Source organism: Spermophilus citellus, assembly GCF_964194105.1.
Source record: "Spermophilus citellus genome assembly, chromosome: 5".
Lineage (NCBI taxonomy): Eukaryota > Metazoa > Chordata > Mammalia > Rodentia > Sciuridae > Spermophilus > Spermophilus citellus.
The window spans coordinates 52,435,525-52,457,311 of NC_138186.1; the positions used below are offsets into that span (position 1 = coordinate 52,435,525).

Consider the following 21,787-nt stretch of genomic DNA (forward strand, 5'->3'; position numbering starts at 1 on the left):
CCACAGAGAGATTTCAGCCTCTGCCCAGGGTCAGGTCCAAATACCATCCCCTTTTCCTGCTGGAACCTTTACCTGGGGAAAACAAAACAAAACAAATTAACAAAAAAGACCCCTAAGTTTCTCTGGACAACTTTCTCTTGTCTGTGCCCAGTCCTAGAATCAGATTTCTAGAATTCCACCCTCAATTCAGACTCAAGACATGTTCTACTGATGCCACCAACCCAAAGGTCCCAAACTTCTACAGCACTCCCAGGCATGTCTCCACCCCTTCCCTTCTCCTTCCAAGGTGTCTCAGGGCCAGAGCAGAAGAGAGGGCAAGGAAAGGGGGAGGGGATGGGTCAGATACACAGGGCAGGTGACCTGAGGGAGGCAGGGTTTGGTCAGTAGGCAGCCTTATATGGTGTAGGTGAGGCAGATCATTAAAACGCAGGTATTTCCTTTAAGGAGCAATGCTTCTCCTCCTAGAGATACTGCATATCCTGGTAGCCCAGAGTCTGGGCTCTAGAATCAGCCTGTACCTGTGTCTTCACCCAGCTCTGCCTCATCAGTGTGACCTTGGGCAAACTATTTAACCCCTTGCTACCTTGGGTGCCTCATCTCTAAAGTAAGGCTAATCATGGTACTGACTCATGGCCTCTTACCATGGCTGAGTTATGTATGTACAACACTTAAAATAATGACTGGCACATGGCAAACACAAGTGTTTAATATATATACTGTTTCTGCCTTTCATTCTCCATATATTTATTGATATTCTATCCTGGTTCCAGAGATGAAGACAGATTTTCTGCCCACAATAACTTTGCACAGTTCTGGGGGATCTTGCATCCTCCCCCACCCCCAAATGGTCCTTCAGGTTGTGCCTAATGCCACAGCACCTTGTAGGTAGGAGGTGTTTTTGTTGTTGTTGTTGTTGTTGTTTTTTAGTTCTCGGGGGACACAACATCTTTGTTTGTATGTGGTGCTGAGGCTCGAACCCCGGACGCAGGCATGCCAGGTGAGCGCGCTACGGCTTGAGCCACATCCCCAGCCCCGAATGTAGGAGGTGTTTTGACACAGGAATTGGGGGCTTCCTAGTACAGATCCCCAGCTTGCTCAAGGCATCTAACAAATTCCTTTCCTTTTAAAGACACACTTTTTCTCTAACAAATGAAGCAAGTGGTCCCTGCCCCTTCCACAAGTCCACAGGTCACCCAAAGCATTTGTAGCCATTTTCTGCCCCTTATCCTGTTGCCCAGAGGACCTACAGATTTAATGTGAAAAAAAGAATTTTGGGGGCGCCACTAGTCACAAGTGGTTCATGCATGGCTCTAGTTTGTCATTGTCCTCATGGGGCATCAGGAAGCCCACAAAATCTGTGTTTCAAACCTGGAAATATGTATCTGTGTGGACAGGTGGTAAATTAGTGCTGTTTATTTTAGGTGTGAGAATGATATTGTGATTATTGGTTTTCTTAAATCTTTATCATTCGGAGATTTAAAAGACATTATGGATGAGGGCTGGGGTTGTGGCTCAGTGGTAGAGCACTTGCCTAGCACGTGTGAGGCACTGGGTTCAATCTTCAGCACCACATATAAATAAATAAATAAAAATAGATAGTTATAAAAAAATATGAATGAAATGACGCCTGGGTCTTGCTTCAAAGTAAGGTAGCCGAGGGAGGGGGTGGAGGAAATAAAATTGACGACGAGGACGACGAGTTGGTGTAATGGCCGAAGCTGAAGAACAGTGTCATGGGGTTCATGAGAACCCCATTATCTGTGGGAGTTTGTTTTCACAAATCGCCTTCAAAACTCCGGGGCAGCTCGTCCCACGGAGACCAGGACTGGAGGCAGCCGAGGCCCGGCTTCTTCGGGTCTCGTCCGCTCCCACCGGGACCCGACGGCCGGGAGCGCCCCTTTCTCGGAGCAGGCGGCAGTCCCGGGCGCGGCGCACCTGCGGGGCCTCGGGGCCACACACTCTGCGTGTCGGGCGGAAACGTGGGTGCGCTGGGCTGAGAGGCGGGCCCGGGCGTGGCGGCGCTCGGCGCACCTGGGCGAGCCGGCAGGTGGACGCGTCGCGGACCGGTGCCCCCGCCCCGGCGCGGGGGAGGAGCGGGTGGCGCGGGGCGGGATCCGCCGGGGACCGCGGGCGGGCTGGGGTGCTGGGATCCCGGCGGGCAGCCACCGCAGCCGCCGCGCTGGGGCCGCCGAGATTGGGTGCCCGGGATGAGCCTTACCCGGAAAAAGGGCTTCTACAAGCAGGACGTCAACAAGACCGCCTGGGAGCTGCCCAAGACCTACCTGTGCCCGACGCACGTCGGCAGCGGGGCCTATGGCGCCGTGTGGTGAGACCCCCGGGCCTGCGCGGCCGCTGCGGGGCGCGGGGGGCGCCTGGGCGTCGAGGCGGGAGCTCGGCGGGCGCCCGTGCTCCTTCAGCAAGTCGTGGCGGGCGCCCCTCACGCCTTGGTCCTCCCGGACCGCCCTGGGCTGTCCCCTTCCCAGCACTACCCGAGGACCCCAGGGTCCAGCGTCCCCCCCCCCCCCCGGGGGGAGGGCGTTCCAGAAGCCGGGAAGGGGCGGTGGGCCGGACAGGGAAGGAGAGAGAAGCCTCAGGCTGCGGCACAATCTGGCTCAGGGTCACCCCAGGCACAGGGGTGGCTGCGTGTGTTCTCTGTGGGTTGAAGTAGGACTGGATGGGTGCTCCAGGCTCTAATGTCATAAAGGGCTCCAAAGTTCATGGGGCAAATCCCCTCGTTGCAGCTGAGTCCACCGGGGCCCCTAGAGGGGGAAGGAACTTGCCAAATTGCATAGTGAGATTCCTGAATCCTGTGGGCATAAGAGTGTTTCTGCCCCCCCCCCCCCGTGTGTTTCCCCTGCCCCCGTTGCTGCCACCCAATTCCCAGAGCTTCCTGCTGCGCTCCAAGTTCTGGGTGTTGGGCATTGGATCCTCCCAGCTAGCCTGCTAGCCTTGTCTGGGGTGCAGAGGTGAGGGTGGCCTAGGAGGGTGCTACTCAGGAGGAAACCTGCTGCCCGCTGACCTTCCTGTGCCCCTGCAGCTCCGCCATCGACAAGCGGTCAGGGGAGAAGGTGGCCATCAAGAAGCTGAGCAGGCCTTTCCAGTCTGAGATCTTCGCTAAGCGGGCTTATCGAGAGCTCCTGCTGCTGAAGCACATGCAGCATGAGAACGTAGGCTGAGCCTGGGTGGTGGGAAGGCAGGGAGGGAGGCCCCAGAGGGCCGGCCACGGCCCTGCAGTGACCCTGATAACAACAATAATATACACTTATTGAGCACTAACTGCCCTCTATGTACATTGTAATATATTTGCATGAATTGACTAGTATTATCCTTTCCATAAGGAGATAAATATTAGTGCCCCGGTGTCACAGATGGGGAAATTGAAGCATAGAAAGACTCCTGGTTATGTGGTTCATCAAGAGCAGAGCTGGGATTTGGATCTAGCCAACCAGACTGAGTACATGACCATTAGGCTATCCCGTCTGATAGAAACAACCAGAAAAGCCAATGATCCAGCTCTGGACCTGGCAACAGGGCTTCCCTCCAGGATACCTAGATTGGAGGGCGAACATTTCAAATAGTGATTGCCAAGGATTTTGTACATTTTAAGTCCCATCCCTTTCAGCACACTCCTCCTCTGTGGCCTTCAGTCAGGGGTGATCTTGCCTCTGACTGAACTATCCCCATGGCAGGCAAGGACAGATGTGGCTGGAGATCCAAGGTCGAGATCAGGAGCCTGCTGGTTGAGACATCTTTCCCCCTTCCCTCGTTTTCTTCTTTTAACCCTCGTGGTTTTAAGTCGAGTGAGTTTGTGCCACTTGACCTGAACACCAGGTGTGGAAGCAACCACTTTGTCTTCTCCCTACCTCCCCCTTTCCCCAGCCTGACTCTCCATTATAGTTTAACACAGGCTCCCTCCCAGATGGGGGGATTTGCCCCTTTTACTGCTTCCAAGCATTTTGGGGACCTGCTTCTTGCTCGAGGTGGTATAGCGGGACAGGATGGGCGCTCTTTTGACTGGGGCCCAGACAGAGTGGAGAGGAGGGGCAATGACTTCCAGTCCTCACTGGCAACTTCCTTCCCAGGTCATTGGGCTCCTGGATGTCTTCACCCCAGCCTCCTCCCTGCGCAACTTCCATGACTTGTGAGTAAGGCTGCGCTGAGTTCTGGGCAATTGCAGGGCTTGCTTGCCGCTCAGCAGTAAGTTGGGGGAATATCCTGATGGTCTTTCCTGGGTGGAGGGCTTGCTGCCCTGGCAGTCTCTGTGCCTGTGGGCTGTCAAGGTGAGGTTCTCTCTGGAGAGGTAGCATCAGCCCAGAGTGGAAGAAAAGCAGGCAGAATGGTGGGGGGGGAGTTGTGTGGTACCTGCCTGGTAGGGAGCTGTCTGCACAGTTACTTTGCTTGTTACCCAGTTTTACCACCACAAAGGCATCCCTGCCAGTCCCCACAGGGTTTGCACTGTCTCCCTTTACCATTCCCCCAGGGGCCTAGGTGTAGCTCTGGACCATAAGCCTTTTTCTAGCTTGAAGTGAGGATCAGGTACCCTTGGCTGCCTCTGGGGTATTTGCCAGTTATACAGAACCAGGACATTTAATCGTTGAGTGTCTGGCTTTGCTATTGCACTGTCTGAATGAGACGCGACAGATTGGACAATATTGTGATGTTCAGGATGTGAGTGAAGGCCAACAGCTGGCTCGGCCCAGCTTCGAGTCCAGACTCAATTCCACAAGCAGCCACAAGTCCATGGAGGTTTGGAGCAGGGCAGTGATGTGGTCAGACGCAATTTGAGGGATGCTCAAGCAGCAGGGAGTACCTCCAGGGAGGAGGGAAGACATGGAGGCCAGTGGAACAGACCTGGATCTACAGTCCAAGGGAAGGGAATGTTGGTGGCAGACCTGACACCTGTTTGGGAGGCAGCACTAAAAAATATCGTGTCTTTTGGGACGCAGGGGCTGAGGAGGTGTAGGTAGGGAGATGCTTGGGCTCCTGCTTGGAATACAAGGCAGAGGAAGAACAGACCTTGGGGAAAAGATAATGAACTTCACTTTGGACACTTCACTTTTATAGAACCTTGAACATTCAAGTGTTTAATCAGAGTTGCAAATAAATATGAACCTCAGGAGAGGTTCAGGGTTAATGATATGGATTGGATTAGTGATACAGATTTGGTTTGGAATAATCACCTTTGGATGGTAGTTGAAGCCCAAGAACAGGTATAAAACATGATATGATAATGTGATTCTGAGCCACATTAGAGGGAAGGTAGAAAAGGATGAGCAAATCAAAATAAAGCTGATCAGCTGGGCATAGTGGTGCACACCTATAATCCCAGCAGCTTGGGAGGCTGAGGAAGGAGGATCTTGACTTCAAAGCCAGCCTCAGCAATTTAGTGAGGCCTTAGCAACTTAGTGAGACCCATATATATATATATATATATATATATATATATATATATATATATATATAACTGATTAGAGAAAGAGGGGAGTTGGCAGAGAATTTTCAAGGAGTATTGGACTTTGTGAAAGGAAAAACAGGAAGAAAAGGATCCTGGTGACTTTGTGGGGTGGTCGATGAGTAATGTGGCTATAGGACAGGAACAGAAGCCAGGTTGTCAGGGAATGGAGTGTGAATGCAGAGTCAGGGAGTATGGAACACCCTTCTAGAAGTTTGGTGGCAAGAGAGGAAGAAGTAGTGGTCACTTAAAGAAGCAAAGTTGCCAGGCATTGATGGCGCACGCCTGTAATCCCAGCGGTTTGGGAGGCTGAGGCAGTAGGATTGTGAGTTCAAAGCCAGCCTCAGCAACAGCAAGGCGCTAAGCAACTCAGTGAGGCCCTGTCTCTAATAAAATATAAAAAAGGTCTGGTGATATGGCTTGGTGGCTTAGCACCCCTGGGTTTAATCCCTGGTACCAAAAAAGAAAAAGAAAAAAAAAAAGCAGTAAAGTTGCAAAACTTAAGCAACGTTTTGAGCCAGAAGAAAGGACCAGGGTTCATGCAGAAGTGAAGGACACAGCAGAGGGATTGTGTGTGGAACAAGGTCCTAGAGAGGAGGGAGTATGGTCAGGCAGAAGGTGGCTTCAAGAATTTAGGGACCCTTGGAGATGGCATCCACTATGTCTGGTTTTAAAAAATATTTGTATGGTAATCTGTTGTCTTTTGTTCTGGAATTTTGCTGTTACTACCTTGAGTAACAGTTACATTTTGCTGACCACGACTTGTTTTGTAATCCCACAAGAGGGTGCAACACCCCAGCCACCTTCTTCTTCCACCTTCCTGAAAATTGTTGTATTGTTTCCTTCTTGGAAGGGCAGACAATTGTTAATGGTGCCAGCTCAGCTGGGCATGAACCCCTGAGAGAGAAGACATTTGGACAGAAACAGAAGGAAATACTGGCAGATGCTTCTAGCTCCCAGCTGAGGTTTGCTGTGGAGTGTGAAGGAGGCAAGGAGAGGGCACCTTTGAAGAGCGGGAACACAGCTCCACTTAGTTTTCCTGAGCAGGCTCCAAAGCCATGTTTACCCTGAGCTCTGCCAACTGGGCAGCCTGCCACAGGGACGGTGGAAGCCAGGAACCCCGAGGCCCATATGAGCCTGATTCTTCTTACACCTTCTTGCCTGAGATCATCTCTAAGGCTCTGTTCTGTCCCCACCACTGTGCCCCACCTCTGAGCCAAGACCTGGGTCTGGGTGGGGGCTGGAGCTGTGCCAAGAAGTCCTCGTGCCTTCCAGCTACCTGGTGATGCCCTTCATGCAGACAGACCTGCAGAAGATCATGGGGATGGAGTTCAGTGAGGAGAAGATCCAGTATCTGGTGTATCAGATGCTCAAAGGTCTTAAGGTGGGTGGGGGCTATGAGGATGGCAGAGAGGGTTCCTTGGTGTTGAGACCCAAGGTCAGGGAGGGCTGGAGGGAGCACATCCTAATGGGTGAAGGAGGTTATGGGGCGGCCTGCTGAGCTGGCTTGGAAACTGGAGTGCAAGACTCACCCTTCTCTCTCTCTCCCACTCAGTACATCCACTCTGCTGGGGTTGTCCACAGGGTGAGTGCTTTCTCTGCTTTGATTCTCAGGGGTCCCTGACCCACTCCTGGAAGAGTGGGGTCTTCTAGCAACTAGGGAGTTGGGAGAGTTGGGGAGAGAGGAGGATTTTCAGGAACACAGAATATGGAAGAATTGTTGTATTGTGGAGAATTTTGTGGGGGAATTGTTACAAAGTGAGCCCTGAGCTGGGGTGTCAGGCTTCAGGAATCAATCAGGAGACTGTAGAGCTGGATGGGTCCCTAGATAACACTGAATGTAACCCTCATTTGACACATGAGGAAATAGCCCAGAGAGGGCAAGGAGCCTGGCTAAGGCCACCGTGCTGGGGGTGGCAGAGCCAGAAGGAGCTCTGTCTCTGTCTCTCAGCCCAGTGCTCACTCTGTGTCCTCCCACCCAGGACCTGAAGCCAGGCAACCTGGCCGTGAACGAGGACTGCGAGCTGAAGGTGAGTGGGCTGAGGACAGGCCCAGTCCGGGTTGGGGTGGGCCCCTTCTTGCAGGAGCTCCTCAGAGCTGCTCCAGAGCGCCTGCTCTGCCAGCTCCTTCTTCCTGTGTCCCTTGAGCCTTAGATCCTGGATTTTGGGCTGGCACGGCCTGCGGATGCTGAGATGACTGGCTACGTGGTGACCCGTTGGTACCGGGCCCCTGAAGTGATCCTCAGCTGGATGCATTATAACCAGACTGGTCAGTTGTCAGCTGCTGGGGTGGAGGCTGGGGCTGGCCTGCTCTGGCGGTTTCCCTGAGGTCATCTGGTTACTCTGTGTGACTGATCGCAGGGTCTGGTCAGACGGGCCAGGTGACACTTCCTTCCTCCCTCTGCAGTGGATATTTGGTCTGTCGGCTGCATCATGGCTGAAATGCTGACCGGGAAAACTCTGTTCAAGGGGAAAGATTGTATCCTTTCCTGGAAACACCAGACTGCAACCGGGGACCATTCCTTCAGGACACACTTTATTTAAATAACTCTGTCTTTCTTAGTGCAAAAGTAATACCCACTGTCTGTAGAAGAATTTTAAAATGCAGATGAGCAGAACAATGAAAATGAGGCCCTTAAATTCCACTACCACGTAGAGGATGCACTCCACACACTGATGGAGATTTGCAGGCACAGGGGACATGGAGTCTGTCCTGCTCAGCTGGCAGTGCCAGGGTCAGGGGAGAAGATAAGGAAATAAGGGTGGCTGAGAGAGATGAGGGCTAGGAGGTCCATGTGCTCTGGCAGCATTTTTCAGGAGGGACCCCTCCTTCTTGGCCTGGCCTGTGGCCTGGCCCGTCGGGAGGACCTCTGGAGACAGTCTGAAGGCTGAGCCTCCTGTCCTGAGAGCAGGAAGTGGTCAGGCAGGTCTGGAGCCTGCACCATGGCCACAGAGAGGGTGGGCTCTGACGCATCAGCCGAGAGTGAGGGGGCACCTTAACCACTGCCAAGACCTGGACCAGTTGACCCAGATCCTGAAAGTGACTGGGGTGCCAGGTGCAGAGTTTGTGCAGAAGCTGAATGACAAAGCGGTGTGTAGCAAATGGCCTGAGTGGGCCTAGGCTATGGGCTTGGCTAACCTCAGGGCCAGGTGGGTGGGGGTCCTTTGGAATGGGGGCTCACCTGTGTCTTCCCATAACATCCCTCTTCCCAGCCTAAACCTTCAACCCTGCTCTGGGACTTTTCTGAAATTCCTGCTTGGTACCCTGAGGCCTGAGGAATCCATGCTTTTCTATCTTCTAGGCCAAATCCTACATCCAGGCCCTGCCACAGAGCCCCAAGAAGGACTTCACTCAGCTCTTTCCACGTGCCAGCCCTCAGGGTGAGTCTTGGGCTTGGTCCCCAGGGGCCTCCCAGTCCCTCATGGCAGGCGGGCTCCCCCAGGCCTGGGGTGGGAGGCTCACGGCTGTTCTGTAGCCACAGACCTGCTGGAGAAGATGCTGGAACTGGATGTGGACAAGCGTCTGACGGCCTCACAGGCCCTCGCCCACCCCTTCTTTGAACCTTTCCGGGACCCTGAGGAGGAGACTGAGGCCCAGCAGCCGTTTGACGATGCCTTAGAGCACCAGAAGCTCACAGTGGACGAATGGAAGCGTAAGAGCCGGGATCCAGCTCCTCCCTCTCTGCCTTCAGCCTGTCTCCTTGTTTTCATGCCTGGCTTCTGCTGGCCCCACCTGCCACCCGAGACTCCTGCCCGCTTCCCTCCAAGTGGCTATGATTTCCTGTGTGTTTTCTCTTTGGACTGATCTCCTGCTCCATGCGGGCTGTGGGCTGGGCTCCCTCCTAAGCATCCTCCCGCTCACCTGAAAGCACCCTGTCTCTCCTAGAGCACATCTACAAGGAGATCGTGAACTTCAGCCCCATTGCCCGGAAGGACTCGCGGCGCCGCAGTGGAATGAGGCTGCAGTGACTCTTCCAGCCAGGCCCCCGGCTGAGCCAGGGGACTACCACGTGGCGCCACCAGCCAGACACTGCCCCAGAACCAATATTTAGTTGTCACTACTAAAGTCTCAACCCTTCACAGATTATATATAGCCTCTCAAGCAGAAGATAGAAATGCCTTCCCCAGACATAGGAATGGGGCCAGATAGAATTCAGTGGTGTTGATGGGGAGGAAATAGCTCTGATCAAAATGAGTTGCATTAAAATGCCTGTCTGGGGAGTCACCTGAGGGTGGAGTCCTTTCCTTTCCAGCTGTAGGGGTTCTGAGAGGGTTGGGCTGAGTCGGACCACCCATCAATGGCCATGATGCTGTATCATGATGCTGTATCAGTTTCTTAGAGCTGCTGTAACAACCACCCACAAACTAGGAGGCGTAAAACAACAGAAATTTTATTCTGTCACAGTTCTGGAGGCCATAAGTCCAAGATCAAGGTGTTGGTGAAGCCAACCTCTCTCAGAAGATTGTAGAAAACAATCCTTCCTTCCTTCTTTAGCTGCTGATGGCTCCGGGCATTCCTTGGCCTTTCTTGGCCTGTAGCGGCATCACTCTACCCTCTCCAGTGTCCACATGGTCCTCTCTGTGCCTCCCTCTGTCTGTCCTCTGATATGGGAACACCAGTCATTTTCTAGGTCCACCCTAATCCAGCATGATCTCATCTCAATCCTGATTATGTCTGCAAAGACTATTCTCAAATACAGTCATATTCTGAGGCTCCAGGGGGATATGATTTTTTTTTTTTGGTGGGGGGACAGCATTCAACCCCCTCCTGGGCCCTGTGCTCAGGCCTTGTGCTCTGTATGGAGCCAAATGTGTTTGGCTGCTAAAGAAAGAGTGTTGCAGAGGGAACTGCAGCTGGCGAGGCATTGCATCCAGGTTATTTTGGGTGAGCAAGAGGCGATGGGATAGGAAGCGGCAGCGGCTTGTTGACTGGGAGCTGCAGAAGGCGGAATGGGCTGCTGCTTGGCTTTAAGACAAACCAAGCCGCTCCTTTCCCCTTTGGGGAGATGGCCTGTCTCTCCAGAGCTTTAACCTGACAATGCCTAAGGTTCTTCTGTTCAGGTTTGAAAAACTTTAATAGAACAAATTCCCATTTGTACCACTCGTCAGGAGCCTGCTCTGGGGTTCCCGCCCTGGGCATGGTGGATCTCAAACATCCCCCTGCATCAGAAGAACGTGTTAAAATGTAGATTCCTGGGCCTAGCCCAGGGATACTGATTCAGCAGGCCTGGAGTTGAGACCCTAGAACGTACATGTGAATGAGGACCTCACGTTGACTCAAGCCCAGTGGTTCCAATGGATGTCAGTCCACATTTAGAGAAGCTTCTAGCTGATCTCAGTACCACTTTGTCAGGAGGCCTGGGTGAGAAAGTGGAAGACACCGGTCCTGGGGGGTGGTGTGGGTCATATATGCTTCACTCTCGCTTCATGTTAAGACTGAGGTCAGATGGAGCAGTTTTAGGGCAGTGAAACTCTTCTGTGTCATCCTGCCACAGTGTATATGTGTTGTCTCTGTTAAACTTAGCACAATGCCTCTTTCATATCAGCTATAAGCTTTGGTTGGTAACAATGTACTAGATTTGGTTCATCATTTGTAACAATTCACCACACTAGAGCAAGATGGTAATAATGGAAAACAATGTACCAGTTGTTGGTTTATCATTTGTAACAATTTATCACACTAGTGCAAATCTGGAACCCGGGGTTGCCTAGCCTCCCTCCCGTTGCCTAGTTCTCCAGCCCCTTCACTGCTGGCTGTGTCCATGGGCCATTCTTTCCCACGGAGAGGATGGTCGTCAATACAGGGAAAGTCCTTGGCTGGGACTGCCCACGTCCTGCCTTAGCTCTGGCCTTCCCGGTTACTAAGCTGACCCAGGTTCCATGAATCTAAACCCTTCTAAGTCTTCTTCTGAGACTCCTCACCAGCTCCAAGGAAAGGGTCCCACCTTTTCAGCCTGGCATTCACAGCCTCCAGCACCCTCTCTAACCTCACCAATCTCACTGCCTCCCATGGTCCTCATGCCAGTGTGGCCTGCTGCAGGACAACCAGTCCTGGGGTCCACCATAAAACTCAGCCCACACATTATCAGGTTGAAGGCTCTGACAAGCCCCAAAGAAATAGAGTTCTGTTCTAGTTTCTTTAATCCAGAGCTTCCCAAATGTGCTGAGCCACAGGACCTCATTTTCTTCGGACAGTGCCACATACTCAGCCCTCTACTCAGTGCAGCCCAGCTCATAGGTCACCACACTGCGTCTCCGCAGCAGGCCTAGAGCCTGCACTTCCCTCTGCTTAGCACGCCTTCTACCCCTCTCGGTAACAGGGGTTCATTTGATGCTTTGACTACACCCTTTGTGACTTTGAAACTTACAGGCTGTTGTTGTTTTTCCTTTTCTCAATCTTCTTTTCCCTAAACTTCTCCTCCCTGATCTCCTCCCTGATCTCATTTTCTCTGTAAAAGCCCCCTGTTCTTGCTGATGGGCAGAATCAGAGCCTTTGGGACAGGAGTCCCCTGTGTTTCTTCTTTGCTAGCAAAACAATAAACCGTCTTTTTTCCTTTTTCTCAAAACCATGTCCTCGTTATTGGATTGACATCAGGGACAAGGACCGAATTTTCGGCAACACCTCCACCCAGGGAAATCTTCACTCTCTGAGATTGTCTCAGGACTCCCTCAGAGAACAGAGCTTCCTCATGCCCCAGGCCCTCTGTGAGCAGCATGTCCAGTGTGTGTGGTAGGCCTCCCCCCCTCCAATGCCCACTCTAACCCCCGCTCCAAACCAATATCTGTGAATGCAAGAATGCATGGTGTCCCAGGGTCCTGTACATCATGTCTCTGTTCAATCAGACAAGTTGTGGTACTGAAAAACTGATGTGACTCCATTTTTGAGAAATCAGCCTCTACCTCAGAGCAAAGCCTGTCCAAGGAAGGGGGCGTGACCCTTATCCTTGGAAAAACCCACAGAGCACTCCTAGGCACATACCCACCCTGCTGAGGTGTTTATCTACAAATAACAGGAGAGATCTGCGGAGTCAGGTGTCCCTGACTCAGTTAGGCTAGGTGAGGACCCATAGCAACCCCCCTAGCAACCACCAATCAGCATGAGACAGGGGAAATATCTGGGGTGCCAGATGACCCCCCAGTAGTTTATGGTGGTTGATAACATGTTGGGAAACCATGTAGTTTAGCATGTACACCCCTCGTGGCCTAAACCATTCAGTTCAAAGGAATCCCCCTCTTGTACTAACCAATCATCCCTACCCAACTTGTTCCTGCCAGTGAATGTGCTAATCAATGTTAAGAGTTGTTATTCGATTTTCCCGAAGTATGGAATGATTTGCTGTGTGATGTTGTGAAGCATAGAGTATCCCCCAAAACCTATAATATCTCACTGAACAAAGGACCGGGGCTCACTCCCTGGGACTGCTGTGTCGGGAATGGTTGTGAGTCCAGGCTCGAGCTTGCAATGAAGACTCTTGTGTGATTGCATCGGATTCGGCTCCTGGAGGTCTATTGGGGTCCCACGAATCTGGCATTACAGTACCAGGGCGATACTGAAGACAGAAGAGAGTGTGACAGGAGGCAGAATTGGGTGACCCTGAAAGAAAGTCTCTCCCAAACTCCTGTCACCCCTCAGCATCCCTCCAGTCCATTCCTCACTCCAGGATTAAACTTTAGTCCCTTCCCTCACAGTTATCTCAAACCTGAGAAACTCTCCCCAAGGGGGGAGAAGGTGCTCACAACATGGAGGAGCTGGTGGGCTTGGGCCTTGCTCCCAGGGCACACGGCCAGCACGACAGGGAACAGGTGACTGGTGACTAGGGCAAAAGGGCTAAGCATGGGGGTGCCAAGGCTTCCCTGCTCTTGACTGGCAGCACCTCCTAGGACAGGAATCAGGACCCAGGCCTGGGTGGATGAGGTGGGGCTTTGCCCTGTGGCTAAGGAGGTGGCTCAGAATGCAGAATACTCAAGGAAGCAAACACAATGACTGGGGACGTTCTATAGCAGCCCTCTACTCCCTCCTTTGTGAGCTGGAGGGTGTCCTTTCACAATAACAGCCCCTCTCCCAAGGCCACTGCAGCCTGGATCATCCTTGAGAGCAGTTTCAGCTGAGTTGTCCCAAGGCGGGGCCTGCCTAGTGTGAGAATCCGACAGGAACTGATGGCCAGGGTGAGCGGTGGGTGTTGCCCCCAGCTGCCTCCAGGACTGGAAATTGGCTTGAAAGGGGACAAGACTGAATTTTCTCCTGGCACATCGGAATGGCTTGTGGTCTACTCTAGCCAGGTACAGTGGCCCCGGTGCTGTATAGTGACACAGAAGGCTGAGGAGGCAGAAGGATCACAAGTTCGAGGTCAGCCTCAGCAGCTTAGTGAGGCCCTGAGCAACTTAGGGAGACCCTGTCTCAAAATAAAGCATAAAAAGGGCTGGGGATGTGGCTCAGTGGTAAAGTGGTTCAGCCCCCAGTACCAGAAAAAAAGAAATGGCTGTGCCCTCTACCAGGCTGCGGGGCCTGGGCTGTGCTTCAACCCAGCAGGGGAAGGAGGACTCTTCGCCAGCCTTTCTCCCCTCTCATGGCTTCCATATCCTTCCATTCAGTGGAAAAAACTTCCCTGGGACATGCCCTTCCTCATCCCCAGTGAGCTCTGCTCCGTCCTCCGTCCCCCTAAATCCCCTGAGAGGAGGATGGGGATTTCCAGATTTTCCCATTGGCAGTCATAGCCCAACGTCACTCAGTCCAGCTGAATATCCAGTGAGTTGTCACAGTCATGGTCACTCCTAGGCCCTGGTGGGGAGTTGAAGAACAGGGATGGTGCCACCTGAGCAGCTGCCCTCACTCTGGGCCAGGTCATAGCTGAGTGGCAATAGGGATTCTCTCGGCCACCGGCTCTTGACCTTTCTTTGTGCCATGGATCCCCTTCTCAAAACAATATTTTTAAATGCATAAAATACGTAGGATGACAAAGAAAGTTGTACTGAGATCCAGTTATCAAAAAATTTTCAATTTTTTTTTTGGTGGGATGTGATAATTCGTGGGTTTCTTTATTAGCACATCTAATTATAAGAGCTAGTGGTGGGCCTACTCACTACTATAAATCTGAAGTAGAGATGAATCTAAATGATGCTTTGGGACACCTACAGCTTCACAGGCATAGGAGAAGCTCTGTGATTTCTACTGGTGCTGCTAATATGACTAGAGTTTTCTAACTTCATTCCTAATGGAGAAAATCGGGGTGAGAGGAAATAAAGTGGTGAGATTTTTCAATCCGACTTCATGGGCCTTGCGTTTTATGGTTCATGAATTCCAGATAAGAAGTCCTGGTCTAGATATTAAAACCTGGCCTTAGTCTTTTCTGCTATTCCTTAACATTCCAGATAAGAACACCTGTTCTAGGAATTAAAATGTGACCTTAGGTATTCTCTGTTAGTCCTTAACAACACCTGACCCCTCCCTTTGTATGATAGGAGCAGGTAGGACATGTGCTACTCTGCCCCAGGGTGCCTGCAACTCTGCCCCATTCCCTGAGCTTGGTACCTCTAACCAGGTAGGGATCAGTCTGCCTGGGGCATTTTTTAAAAATGGAATTTCAGGAGTTTTCTTTCTTTCTTTCTTTCTTTCTTTTTTTTTTTTTTTTTTGAGAGAGAGAGAGAGAATTTTAATATTTATTTTTTAGTTATAGGCGGTCACAACATCTTTGTTTGTATGTGGTGCTGAGGATTGAACCCGGGCCGCACGCATGCCAGGCGAGCGCGCTACCGCTTGAGCCACATCCCCAGCCCTCAGGAGTTTTCTATGTCTAGTTTGCAACATGGTTAGCATGCTGCTGCCCTAAAGTATTTCCTATGAAGGCCCAGAGTAGGGACTGGGACCAGGCCCCTGTGTCTACCACCATGATGTTCTTCCCATGACATGGGGCATGGTTGCTTTCTTTTCTTTTCTTTCCTTTCCCTTTCTTTCTTTCTTTCTTTCTTTCTTTCTTTCTTTCTTTCTTTCTTTCTTTCTTTCTTTCTTTTTCTTTTTCTTTCTTTCTTTTTATTTTTTTTGTTTTGGTACTGGAGATTGAACTCAAAAACACTCTATCTCTGAGTTATATCCCAGCCCTTTTTTATTTCTATCTTGAGACAGGGTCTCACTAAGTTGCGTCTGGCCTTGAAATTTTGATCCTCCTTCCTGAGGCATTAGATGACAAGTAACATGATCGCTTATTAAGGTTAATTTATGTTATTTTGTTTTTCTTTCTGCATTACTGCCTGTCCTCCCAACCACCATAGGCACAAAGGAGCCACCAGACCTTGGGACAGACTCATGTTAAGAGGTCAAGAGAAGAAGTTGCCAGCAAGATACTTATTCTGGGCTGGGATTGTGGCTCTGCGGTAGAGCACTCACCTAGCATGTGTGAAGCAGTGGGTTTGATCCTCAGCACCACATAAAAATAAATAAAATATAGGGAAATGTGTTCAACTACAACTAAAAAAGTAAATTAAAAAGAAAAAAAAAACGGTTCCTCTGTTTTCTTAAATGTCTTACTAGTGAGAATGTTTTGCCTGGACTCCAGGGAAAGGTTGGGGTGAAGGAGAGAAGTGCTTTTGAAAAGCATCGTGGCTTAGAGAGGAGGTTTCTCCTGAGGGAAGAAGGAGGAGGCCCATAAGTGCCTGGTTCATTTGGGACTCTGCCCAGCTCCCTGTCAGCAAAGTCCAGGAAGAGGCCACTGGGTGCACTCTGGGAGGCTGGAGCCAAAACTCAGGCTTCCTGGTCTTGGCTGAAACTCTTGTGTCCTAGGTGGGGGCCTGGGGCAGCAGCACCCTGCACCAAAAAAGCCCTGTGGACCTTCACTGTGGTCTTCTTTGACAGTTTGTCACCTACCATCAGCTCCTGTCCTGTCCTGCTTAAGGAACCCACATTTGGTTCAGGCTGCAGCTTGCTTGGGAAGGTGGGCCTTCCCTCCAGCTCCAGGGGGCATTCCAGGATGCTCTAAACCAAGGGGTGATTATTTTTTTTCTTTGCTAGTGATTGATTGAGGATTCACTTCCAGACAGAAGGACTTGGGAGAAGTCGAGGAAACAGAGGACTCTTCCTCTTCCCCTCTGAATCACCCTGTCTTCCTGACATCTCCTCTTCGTCCTCCTCAGCAGTTCTGTTCTTAGCTCACCACGTCTCCTCCACCAAGGAAGGATTCCCATACTGGTTCTTCACCACTGCCCAGCTGTCTTAAGAGAAGATTCTGTGTTCTTCTCTCTGATTGCTCCCCCTGGCTCCTGAGCAAACACCTCACATTTGCCCTCAGTCTTTACCCTTCTTCTACCAAGACTCTCTACCTTCTCCAACAGTGTCTGCTCAATCATCTTCAGGCCCTGCAACCAACCCTTTGCCAGGGAGCCCCTCTGCCATACCCTAGTGCCCTTCAGCTCTATTTCTCCAATTCCCACCACTGGTCTAACCTCCTTCCGCTGCTGATCCAACTCAGAGAGGGAGGCCCTCAGCCCACTGCATCTCCTTCTTCACCTGCCTAGCCCAGATCTGCCTTCGTTGGTTTTCTGCAGAATCCCACCCTGCGCCACCCCATCTCTTCCCACTTAACGTTCCTAAATAACCTGCCCAGACCAGCTCCCAATGGACCCTAACCTGGTCCCTGCACCCTTCACCTTTGGGCTACTCAGGTGGGCTATTTTGCTGGCCTCTGCCTGCTCCACCTTGCTCCCCTGTTCACCTATGTCTTCAGGAGCCCTGCATGGGAATGCTCCCCACAGCTGGGCCATGCCCACACGTCCAGGCCCCTCTGTGCCAGCACCACTGCAGAGATTCCTCCCTCTGGGGTCTCCCTTTTCTTACCTGTTTTGCTGCCAGATTATTCTTCCTAATGCTACCGAGACATCTCATTCCCCCTGCTTAAAAGCCAGAGGCAGCTCCATCCTGCCTGCAGGACCAAGGGCCTCCCCCTGCCCATCCAGGTCAGGGTTAGTCTGCGCAGTCAGAACACAACCTGCTCCTGCCTGCTCTGGATCTGCAGCCTCTTGGGGAGGGTCTGAGGTAACAGCAGATTGTGCCCTTAAAAGCATGGGCTTTGTATCCAAAGAGACCTGGGGTTGTGTCCTGAGTTTGTCATTTATTAGCTACATGTATCAGTTGGAGTCCTTCTGAGAAAAAGAACCAACAGGATATGTATAGAACCTGTGAATCCATCTAGCCATCCATCCATCCACCTACCTATCAATCAATCAATCAATCAATCATCTTTCTATCTGTATTTAATCTCTATCTACTATTTATCAAAAGATATTTATTGTAGGGAAGTGTCTCACATGATTATGGGGGCATTAGCAAGTTTGAAATTCCTCGGGCAGGCCAGGCAGCCTGGAAACCCAGGCCCTGTTTGTTGCTGTATTGAGTCAGAATCTCTCTTCTCCTGGAGCCTCAACTTTTATTTTAAAGCTTTACCTGATTGCATGAGGCCCACCCACATTAGGGCAGGTAACCTGCTCTATTCTCAGCCAACTGGCTGTAAATGTTAATCTCATCTATAACATTTCCTCAGAGCCACATCTAGAAGATTGTATAACCAAAGAGTCAGGCACAGGGCATAGTCAAGTTGAAACAGAAGTAACTATCACACCATTGTTTAGAGGCAGGGAATTTTACTCCCCTAAGCAAATTTCCTTCTCCACAATAGAATCTTAGAGAAGCTGAGGCCACAGGACTAGTGAGGGTTAAGGGCACACAGAGTGCACAGTCAATGTTAGCTGTTCTACTGTTGATGTGTTTGCCGCAGTAAGTGCTTCAAAACACTGTGGACAAGACAATGCTCTTGGGAATACCAGACAGGGCTGCTGTTCCCAAGCCTGTGGTCGACCTGCCTAGGTACAGTACCAACCCACAGAGGTGACCCAGCCTTATTCCCTTCTAAGACCCCATCCCAACAGGCTGGTCCAGAACCTTTAGTTCATGTGAAAATTTTCAAAGTAGAAACTCTTCCAGAATTCTTCACTGTTCTTTCTTGTGGGGAGAAGAAGAAAGTCTCTCCATTAGTTCTCTTCATCTTTGAGATAGTGCGGGCCTTGGAACAGTATGTCAGGAAGAATTGCATTTCACCTCTTCACCAGTCATTTGGTGTTTCATAAGAGAAGGATATTCATGCCAGTAAGCAACAAGTGGGAAACCAGATGATAGTTTTGTCCTTGGAGATCAGGAAAACAAGCTGAGATGGCTACATTGTGAAATGTTGTTACATCCAGAGAGAGTAACTGTTCTTAATGGAGTATCTCTATCTCTTGTCTCCCTTCCCTGTCCTGTCCCTCCTCCTCCTCCTCCCACTCCTCTGTCACCTCCTCCTCCTCCCTTCATCTCTTCTTTAAAACCATTGTTGCCCACTGTCTGAATACCTCTATTGTGCTCAGCCTAAGCATCAATTTTTAAAAAAATAGGTGCACTGGGATATGGGTCCGTCTGCTTCTCCCTGAGATCTTTCCATAGTTTCTACCCAACTAACTGGAACGCGACCAGGAGTCCACCTGCTGCTCCTGTTTCCTGTCCTCTTTCACAGTGAAATATCCCTACAGTCCTCTCTTAGAACTGGCAATAAGGAGGAGTACTGGTCAAGTCTTTTGTAGAATATCCCTCACTTTGGGGTTTATCTGATATTTTTCTCATGATGGGACTGCTGTAATGTGTTTTAAGGAGAACGACCACGGGGATAGTGTCACTCTGAGTAAACCCTTTCAAGTTTATATGCTCTCGATATGTTTTGTCACTGCTGACGTTGGCCTCCATCACCTGGCTCAGTAGTGCTTGCTTGTTTGCTCCACCGTAAAGTTATTTTCTTTCCCTTTCCATACTAGTCTTCAGAAATAAGGCAGTAATCCCAGCCCACACTTGCAGAGGAGGTTTACCGTTGACTTCCTTGAGGGAGAAACAACTACATAAATTATTTGGAGACCTTCTGAATGGGAAATTTTTTTTCCAACTATTTATATCTATGGACTCATGAATGTTTATTTTATACTTTGGTTTTATAGCCCAATAAATAACCTGATAAAAATAGAAATAAGCAATGATAAATAAATAATGAAAAGCTTTCCCTTTTGACTTGATTCATAGTTTTCTTTCTTGGGAGTGGTGCATATTCCCTGAAGGGACCTGCAGATACCGCCTGCCACCAGATTGTCTACTCATCCATTGGGATGATAAGGGGAGTCCTGCGGTGGTGGAGACAGTTTTTTACTTCCTCCATTTGGGTGCTGATCGATCTACAAAGTCCAGGTGGGATGAGTATCCCCTCTCACCTGTTTCTCCTTTGTTGATTCTTTCCGTCTCTTCCATCCCTGGGCCTCTGGTGAGGGATGTGAGGGATCTTCATTCTCTCTGCATGAAATAAGAAAACTAAGTATAATAAACATCTTTCATAGCCAATATTGCTTTCTTTTTCTTTCTTTTTTCTTTTCTTTTCTTTTTTATGTTTTCTAGGTGCTCTCTTCTGGGTACTTTAAGTATATCAATCATTCTTCATTTTCACATAACTGTGAGGTAATTATCATTCCGATTTTACAGGTATGAAAACTGAGTCTCTGGGAGTTTAGAATTTCCCCCTACATGACTTTCCCCTTCGAAGTCTCCTCCACCAGTTCTTCTTCTCCTCTCCCTCCTAATGTTGGAGTGCCCCATTATTCTATCCTTGGTTGCCTTTTCTATTTATGCTCTCCTTTTAGGGCTTACCATCTCTCCGTTGATGAATATCAAATGTGGGGCTCTACCCCGGATCCTCCCGTGAAATCTCTACATATCCACACCTTTGCTTCAGTGTTTCACAAAAGTTGGATCTTCTGCTTCCAGCGGTGAGATAGGAGCTGGTGTGGTGTTATAATCACTGTCAACCCTGAACAAAACAAAAAACACAATTATCTGAAGGCACTTGAGCCATCCCAAGCAGGCAGAGACTAGAGGAGAGTTAATCACTGAAAGAAGAGAGCCACAGTCTGGTAAGGTTGGTGATTGAAAGGATTTTGCCTGAGGGCACTCTCCAGAAGTAGTAGCACAGGATGGCCAGATTTCAAGTATAAAGCTGCAAGTCTTACTGGTTTGACAAGTCAGAGAAGGGGGTTTGGAAAGGAAATCCAAGAAAGGAAGAATCCACCGAGGCTTCTTAAAAGTGCATATAAAATTTGGACAAATCCTTGGCTGACTCCTGACCTATGAATGAGTAGGGGATTCCACAGCCAGTCCAGCAGGAAGAAAACAGAACGAAACCAAAAAAAAAAAAAAAAAAAAAAAAAAGAAGAAGAAAGAAAAAAGTGAGAGATGAAAAAACTGAACAGAAAGCTTAGTGGCTGCCCATACCAGGTGACACAGAAATTTTATGCCTGCCAAGTTAATTTCCTGGAAATAAGACTCTTTAGAGAAAGATAATAAAATCCAGATTCTCTACACTGTGTTATCTATTATGTCCAGTATAAAAATTTGTTTTTAAAAATATTCTGCAGAAAAATCAAGGTGGCCTATTGCGCAATTCTAGCGCCCACCTAGCTCTCACCCCATCTCCCCTGAGTTGGCCATTTTATCCTCAACCCTAAGACTGTGTGGTCTTCTCAGTGCTGTGCCAGCCCCAGACTCCTTCCAACTTTTGTACTTAGAGCTCGCCTTCGCCTTCTCCTTCTCCTTCTCCTTCTCCTTCTCCTTCTCCTTCTCCTCCTCCTTCCCCTCCTCCTCCTCCTCCTCATCCTCCTCTTCCTCCTCCTCCTCCTCCTCCTCCTCCTCCTTCTTCAAAAACCCAGAAAAATTATTCCTGTTCAAGGGGGGAAAGGATCTTTGGTTCCCTTCTCACTATGTTCTCAGCAGTGAATAATATTTTTTTAAATGGCTAAACTTGCCAACAAGAAGGAAAATGTGACCCATAATTTAAAAAAAAGCAGTCATTTGAAATCTTTCCCGAAATACCTCATATATTAGAATCAGTAGGCAGAGATTTCAGAGTAGATACCGATAGGTATGTTCAAGGATTTAAAAGAAACTATAGTCATAATGAAGGAACAGATGGGCAACTTCAATGGAGAACTGGAAACTATAAGAAAGAACCAAATAGCAATTCTCACTAGATAAGTTGAATAGAATATTGAAAATGAAAGTGGAAAGAGTGAACTTGAATACAAAGCAATAAAATTAAAACTACCTGAACAGCAGAGAGGAAAAATAGTTGAAAAATATGCATATCTTCAGTGAATTGTAGAATAATGTCAAGTCACCTAACATACATTTAATTCCTAAAAGGGACCAGGAGGTACTACCTGACACCAGGTAAGAGATCTAAAGGATCTAAAAGGCTAAGAGATATATAATGGGATAGAAAAATATTTA

General features: G+C 49.6%; 1 protein-coding gene across 1 annotated transcript; it reads left to right on the forward strand.

Annotated features, from left to right (window-relative positions):
• Positions 1-2,158: 2,158 nt before the first annotated feature.
• Positions 2,159-9,522, forward strand: MAPK13 (mitogen-activated protein kinase 13). Its single transcript, XM_081295399.1, has 12 exons — positions 2,159-2,326; positions 3,038-3,167; positions 4,083-4,141; positions 6,728-6,836; positions 7,008-7,037; positions 7,435-7,482; positions 7,606-7,720; positions 7,859-7,930; positions 8,463-8,542; positions 8,754-8,832; positions 8,928-9,104; positions 9,338-9,522. Exons 1-12 carry the CDS (start codon positions 2,208-2,210, stop codon positions 9,418-9,420), a joined length of 1,101 nt encoding a protein of 366 aa, XP_081151525.1. The 5' UTR covers positions 2,159-2,207; the 3' UTR covers positions 9,421-9,522.
• Positions 9,523-21,787: the final 12,265 nt, after the last annotated feature.